Source organism: Plasmodium reichenowi, chromosome 11 (genome assembly GCF_001601855.1).
Source record: "Plasmodium reichenowi strain SY57 chromosome 11, whole genome shotgun sequence".
Taxonomy (NCBI): domain Eukaryota; phylum Apicomplexa; class Aconoidasida; order Haemosporida; family Plasmodiidae; genus Plasmodium; species Plasmodium reichenowi.
Genome location: NC_033656.1, coordinates 562,885 through 570,503, shown reverse-complemented (window position 1 = coordinate 570,503; position 7,619 = coordinate 562,885). Strand labels below are relative to the sequence as shown.

General features: G+C 19.0%; 3 protein-coding genes across 4 annotated transcripts; 1 reads left to right on the top strand and 2 right to left on the bottom strand.

Moving 5' to 3' along the window:
• Positions 1–677: 677 nt before the first annotated feature.
• Positions 678–1,750, bottom strand: PRSY57_1116000 (hypothetical protein; the record flags this gene model as incomplete). Of its 2 annotated transcripts, XM_012908124.2 has the most annotated exons (6): positions 678–758; positions 832–900; positions 1,011–1,081; positions 1,234–1,289; positions 1,420–1,496; positions 1,643–1,750. In XM_012908124.2, the coding sequence occupies 6 exons, from the start codon at positions 1,748–1,750 to the stop codon at positions 678–680; spliced, it is 462 nt and encodes a 153-aa protein (XP_012763578.2). The 2 variants fall into 2 exon arrangements, with proteins under 2 accessions (XP_012763578.2, XP_019970311.1); XM_020114942.1 differs by lacking the exon at positions 832–900.
• A 669-nt stretch (positions 1,751–2,419) lies between these two features.
• Positions 2,420–4,081, top strand: PRSY57_1115900 (tyrosine--tRNA ligase, putative; the record flags this gene model as incomplete). Its single annotated transcript, XM_012908123.2, has 1 exon — positions 2,420–4,081. The coding sequence occupies one exon, from the start codon at positions 2,420–2,422 to the stop codon at positions 4,079–4,081; it is 1,662 nt and encodes a 553-aa protein (XP_012763577.2).
• Positions 4,082–4,705: 624 nt separating this feature from the next.
• On the bottom strand, positions 4,706–5,989 carry PRSY57_1115800 (hypothetical protein; the record flags this gene model as incomplete). Its single annotated transcript, XM_012908122.2, has 1 exon — positions 4,706–5,989. One exon carries the CDS (start codon positions 5,987–5,989, stop codon positions 4,706–4,708), a length of 1,284 nt encoding a protein of 427 aa, XP_012763576.2.
• Between the last annotated feature and the right edge of the window lie 1,630 nt (positions 5,990–7,619).

Here is a 7,619-nt window from a genome sequence, read left to right as displayed (position 1 = left end):
TTTATATAAATACTAATACTATAAAATAAAAAAAAAAAAATTGTATTCATATTATTATGTGGTTTTTCAAATAACATTTTTTCAAAGCTTTATATGTATATGTGCGCGCATGTATATTTTAAATAATCTCTTTATTTTAAAAATCATATTTAAATAATTTTAATGAAGTTATTTATTTTATATATATTATATATAGATTACAGTTTACACATTTGTCAAAGTAAATGACAAAGGGACAATAAACAAATAAAAATATATACAAATGTATATATATATATATATATATATATATATTTATATGTATTAAAAAATATATTATGTGTATTTAAGAATAAAAGGATAAAATTATTTAAATTTATAACATAGAAAGCAATTTTTGTGATTTTCAAAAGGTAATTTTTTATATTACTTAAAATGTGAACAAGTAATATATTAAAAAATTTGTTGGTTTTTTTGTTACAAACTAGAAAAAAAAAAAAATAAAAAAAAATGAAATAAATAAAAGGAAGTATGTTTATTTCATGTAATTTTTTTAATATAATACATAGTTAGATATGAAGGATTATTACTTTCTATGAATCATACATATAAAAATATGACTACTACATAACACAATACAAAAGGTTATTGTTTTCTGTCTAAAGAATTAAATAAATATTAACAAAATACAAAATGCTTCAATCATAATCACGCTTATTGAATTTCCTTTGCTGTCGCTTCTTCTTTTGATTAATTAAATTATCTTTGTATTTTTTTATCTGTAAATAATTATAATAATGTAAATATATATATATATATATATAATATATAAACATATATATGTTGCGTCACCTGTTCATCAGACTTAATTAAATGAATAAAATCTTTTATACATGTATGTTTAATTTTTTCTTTATAATTCTGAAACGTTAAAAAAAACAATATATGTATTATTAATGTTATATATATATATATATAAGTAGGAAGAAATATCATTTGAACATTATCAAATAGTGTATCATTTTCCTTACTTCGGCTTCTTCAAGAATATGTTTAAGTTTGTCAGCACATATTTTATAGTTAGATATTTGTGAAGACGTTTCTGTAGAATTCAATATATATAATATATATATATATATGTATATTTTTATAAATCATAATTTTTCAAATTTTATAATAACATATAATTAACATGATACATTGTATTATATATAATTATATATAACTATCTGTATATATTCATAGTTTGCAAACCTTCAGATTCAATTATGAGATCGTTATTTTTGCTCAGTTTATTTTTATAAATCTTTCTGTGATTGTATTAAACAAAATTTATATATATTATAAAGTATATATATTAATGGGCATAATTCAAAAATATGTGGAGAGAAGTACTTTTTCTTTATATTTTATTTTTATTATTATTATTTTTTTCTTTACTTTAAATTTTCTTTAACATTTAGAGGAATCCATTTTGCATCATCCACATTAAATCGGATTTGTACTTTCGTTTCAGCCTTTGAAAATATACACATATATATATATATATATATATATATGTATATGTATTCACATGTACATGTAAATATTTATGTACACATATATTTGATTATATTATGCATAAAAAAAAACCTATGTGAATTTCACATTTTTCCTATTTCACCTTATTCACACTTTGTCCTCCTGGACCTGATGAACGTGCTGTAATTTTTTGAATTTGACTAAAAGGAATTTCAAAAGATAGTAAAAAACATCTACTTAATGCAAACATTCTTTTAAATTATAGTGACTAGCCATTTTTTATATATACATTGAAGAAAAAAAAAAAAAAAAAGAATTACACAGAATAAAAATGTATTATCTATACTTAACAGTTAATTGGTACATATGAATATATACATTTGTTTATATATCATTTAAACATAAAATAAAATAAATATAAATAAAATATAAATATATATATATATATATATATTTATTTATTTATTATATACATGTTACAATGAATTGTAGATATTTATATCTTCATATTTTTATAAAATTCAAGAGGGAGTATAATAATTTGGCCTTAAAATAATTATGAACTGTTCAGGTGCTTTAAAAGAAAAAAAAAAAAAAAAAAAAAAATAATAATATATAAATTTATATTATATATATATATATTTTTTTACTTGTGTGCGTAAAATTTTTAGATTTTTTAATTTTGTTCATTTTTCCAATTAAATGGAATATAAAAATTATATATTCATAATATATTAGAAAAATAAGATAATATATACACCTAAGTATACATTGTATTTATATATATATATATATTTATTTATAAATGGGAATGATGAAAAATTGATAAAAAGAAAGTATAGTAAAAATTATTATATATATGGTATAATAAAATAATTAAATAAAATGGTTGGAGTGTTATAGGATGGTAAAGATATATATGATAATATTAAAGGTTTTATTTATATATAATGGTTTAATACAAATAATTAGATGTTATAAAAAGTTTGCTCCTCATAGATTGAATAACATAATTCACGAGAATAATAAAAATGACATAGGTACATATGATATTAAATCGAAAGCTTTAAAAAAATTATATGAAAGGAAATTGATTCATTATGTAAGTGATATAAGAAATATTGATAAGATATTATATCACAATGAAAATGAGAAAGAAAAGAAAAATAGAAAAAGTGTTTATGCAGGTATTGATTTAACATGCAAATATTTGCATTTAGGTAATTTAGTACCTTTGATTACTTTGGATATATTACGTAATCATAATACAGATGTTATTATATTATTAGGAAGTAGTACCACACAAATAGGAGACCCTTCATTTCAAAAAGTAGAAAGACAAAAAACGTTGGAGAAAGATATATTAGAGAATGAAGAAAATATTAGAAGAACAATAATTGAATTATTTCTTCAAAGAGAAATATGTGAAGAAGATATGAATGAATTAATTAAAAAAAGTAATATAGAAAGAGATAAAGAATTTATATATGAATCAGATAATAAAGGTTCTTTAATTATATTAAAAAATAGTTTATGGTATGATAAAATGAATATAATTGATTTTTTAAAATATGGAGAACATTTTTCTATTAATAAATTATTAAGAAAAGAATGTTTTCTTAATAAATTTAAAAAAAACCTTACATTGAAAGATTTAAATTATATAACATTACAGTCATTTGATTTTTTACATTTATTTAATAAATTTAAAACCTGTATACAAATAGGAGGATCAGACCAATGGGGTAATATACAATCAGGAATAGAACTTGCTCAGTATATATCTAATACTCAATTATATGGTTTAACTACTAATTTATTAGTATACAAAAATAATATAAAATATAGTAAGTCTCAATTTAATGAAAATAAAAGGTTACCTATATGGATAGATAAAAATTATAACTCTCCATATTTATTCTGGAATTTTTTAAGAAATATAGAAGACCAAAAGGTTCAATCATATATTGATATGTTAACTAATTTAAAAATAAATATAAATCAAGAAATTGAAACACTATATAATCCAATGGATCGAAACTTAAATGAGACTTTGGATGACTCTAAAAAAAAAAATGATGATGATGATAATAATAATATGAAAGACATAGATATTACTAGTCAACATAATAATTATAGTAATGATATATCATTGGAAAAAAGTTATGAAGAAAAAATTAACCAAGCTAAAAAACAGCTATCAGATAGTGTTACCTCTTATATTTTTGGTGAACACACTGTTAAAAAAATACATAAAATGAAAGATGTTTTAAAGAATAATGAATTTCATAAAATTAATAATATTGATGATATAAAAGTATTTCCATATGTTGAAATAACAATGGAACATATAAATAAAAAACAATTAAATATTTCAGATTTATTGAAGAAATTTCATATTGCATCTACTAACAAAGAAGCTAAAGAAAAGATAAGTCAAAATTGTATATATTTAAATGAACTTCTTATAAATGATTCAAAATATCAATTGAATATAAATAACTTTATAAAGCTTCATAATAATTATTATGCAATCCTGAGGTTAGGCAAAAGAACAAGTTATTCTATCATAATAAAATGACATATGATTATAAAATATATATATATATATATATATATATATATATATATTATATATATGTGCTTGTGTGTGTTTTTTTTTTTTTTTTTTTTTTTTTTTATTTTTTGTCATTTAAATGATTTTATTAATCATTATATAAAATGAATATATATTAACCTATAACACACTTATGAAGAAATGTATAAGGGGGGGAACACAAAAAAAAAAAAAAAATTAAATTATATTATATTATATTGTATCAAATTATATCAAATTATATCAAATTGTATCAAATTAAATTAAATTAATTATTTGAATGATTATATAAGAAATAATATATTTTTATAGTTTAATTAAAAAATTATGATAAAAAGGAAATATATAATAAATGGGTTTATAAAAAAATGAAAATCGAAGGAACCTACACAAACGTATAATATATATATATATATATATATATATATATATAAGACCAATGTAATTTATATTTTAATATATAAGAATATAATGGTATGGAAACATTTCCATTTAAAAAGCGTATATTTATATTATATCATAATATTATATTATTATATATGATTATGTATAATTTTTAGTGGACATCCCTTTATTTATATACATATTGATATAGAATATTTTGAGATATCATCTTCTTCTCTTTTTTGGTTTACACAATTTGGTTAAGCATCCGAAAATAAAGCAGAAAAGGACAAGACTTAAAACAATACCTATTGTAATACTGACCACTTCATTGTAATTTACATTTCCAGGGTCTCCCCTCAAATTAGAAGCTGTAGGATGAATATTAAATGCTGGATTTTGTCCAATTTGATTTAAAGGCATAAGATTAGTTGGATTCATTGGATTGAATGGTATAGCATTATTTGGTACTTGAACCCCTGGGGGTGTTGCTACTCCTCCTACCATTCCTTGTGACATTATGTTAGGTGAACCTATTGGTGCTCCTCCTGGAATATTTGTTGTTACTGTTGTTGGAGATATGGATGTACCTACTGATTGAGCAAGAGGAGAAGGTGGTGTTGGTGAAGGATTAGAAGTTAAAGGTGCAATATTATTTGTCATATTAATTGGTGATATAGAATTAGGAGAACCATATACATTTGGTGTTACAATTTGGTTAGCTAAGGGAGAATTATTTCCATCTGAACTTATAGCTATTGTTCCTTGCATGTGTTTATGTACACCACCTAATAATCCATCTACTGCTCTTGAAGCCATTAAACTTAATGCTGGATTTAAAGTATGTTTTGATTTATTTTTTAATTCTATATTTGAATTTTCTATATATTTATTATTTAATGGTACATTTGTTGTTTTTTTTTTTATAACAAATGATTGTAAATAGGTATCTGAATTAGTTGCATCATTTTGTATATTATTATTAACATGGTCAAATGGAACTAGTGTTTTTTTTTTGAATATATACTTTTTTTTTTTTGAATATATACGTTTTTTTCTTTTTCTTTTTAAATAATTATTAATAGGAATATCATAATCATTATTACTATAACTATTATCATAATTGTTACTATATTTATCATTATATTTATAATATTTATTATTATTATATTTGTTATATTTGTTATATTTGTTATATTTATTATTATTATTATTATTATTATTATATTTATTATTATTATTATTATTATTGCTATCCTTTTTAATTTCATCATTTGCTTTATTTTTTTCGTTTATATTATCTTTAATGTCGTCATATAAAGGGGTTTCCTTTTTATCCGTTTCATATTCTCTTTTTTCATAAACATCATGATCTCTTATATCTTTAAAGTGTGGATATATTTTTTGTTTTCCATATTTGTATCCTTTGTATCCTTTGGGTTCATGTAGTGAATGTGTCATTATATAGGCTATATTATATGTGTTCACAAAATAAATAAAAACAAACAAATAAATAGATAAATATATATATATATATATATAATATATATGTGTATGTATGTATGTATTTATTTATATGTCTATAACATTTTACATTGTGATTCTTTAAAAAGGTAAGAATGGTTATTCCCTTGTTTGTATAAAAAGTTACGCTTAAAATATAAAATTTATAAAACAAAGAAATAATCAAGTGACAAAATTATTATGAAAAAGGAAATATTAAAAATTTGATAATGAAAATATTAAAAAAAACAAACAAAAAAAAAAAAAAAAAAAAAAAAAAAAAAGAAACAAAAAAGAAACAAAAAAGAAACAAAAAAGAAACAAACAATGTAAATAAATAAATGATATTATTTATATTAACCAAGTAATAATATATAGGAATGAAATATTAAACATATTTATAATTAGACATCATTAAAATAAACAGAAAAATAAAATCAATATACATTTTTTTAGATATAAACTTTTCAAATTATTCGACCTCTCCTAATAAACAACACCCATTTTTTTTTTTTTTTTTTATAAATAAATTAATATAATTTATACTATTACATATATATATGTATATATTTAATTATTTATATATACATGTGTCATATATTATACACGTATATATAATATAATATATGTATGATGTATTTATATATATCCATATAAATTTTGAAATAATTACTTTTCCATAAAAAAAAAAAAAAATATATAAAAGTTACTTGTGCACCAGTTTGCATATGGAAGTGCATTACCTTGAACATAATCAATATAGTTTATTTATTTATTTATTCATAATTAAATAAAATATATAACATAAATATATAAATATAAATATAAATATATATTTGTATATATATATATATATATATATATATATATATATATATATATAAGGAATATTTTTTTTATTTTTTATATCTTCTTCATTTCACATGTCCAACTTCTATTTTCATATTAGTTTTCCTTATGTACTTATTTATAGGATAAAAATACAAAAAAAATTAAAATAACTATTACATTTTACAATTCATAAAAGAAAACCACGTCACCTTGTGAAAAGAAAATAGGAAATATGTTATTCTTAAAAGAATAAGGATCTATTTTTTTTTCTTTTTTTTTTATTATTCTGTTTGATTTCACATGTCCCTTTTTACTTTCCTATATGTTTTCCTTATGTACTTATTTATAGGATAAAAATACAAAAAAAATTAAAATAACTATTACATTTTACAATTCATAAAAGAAAACCACGTCACCTTGTGAAAAGAAAATAGGAAATATGTTATTCTTAAAAGAATAAGGATCTATTTTTTTTTCTTTTTTTTTTATTATTCTGTTTGATTTTTATGTTCTACTAGCTTTTTTATATAATATAATATATTAAAAAAAAATAAAAAAAAAGTAAAATTCAAAAGTTGAATATATATATAGAGATGTATATAATTTTATTAATTAGTTTTAATATAATCAAACAGTAGTGCAAAATATATATATATATATATATATATTGTTAAAAAGAAAAAAAAAAAAAAAATGATAAATATATGATATATACAAAATGGATATATTTAAACAAAACATAATATATATATATATATATATATATATATATATATAAGATTCACAATAAGGTTAAAAAAAATAT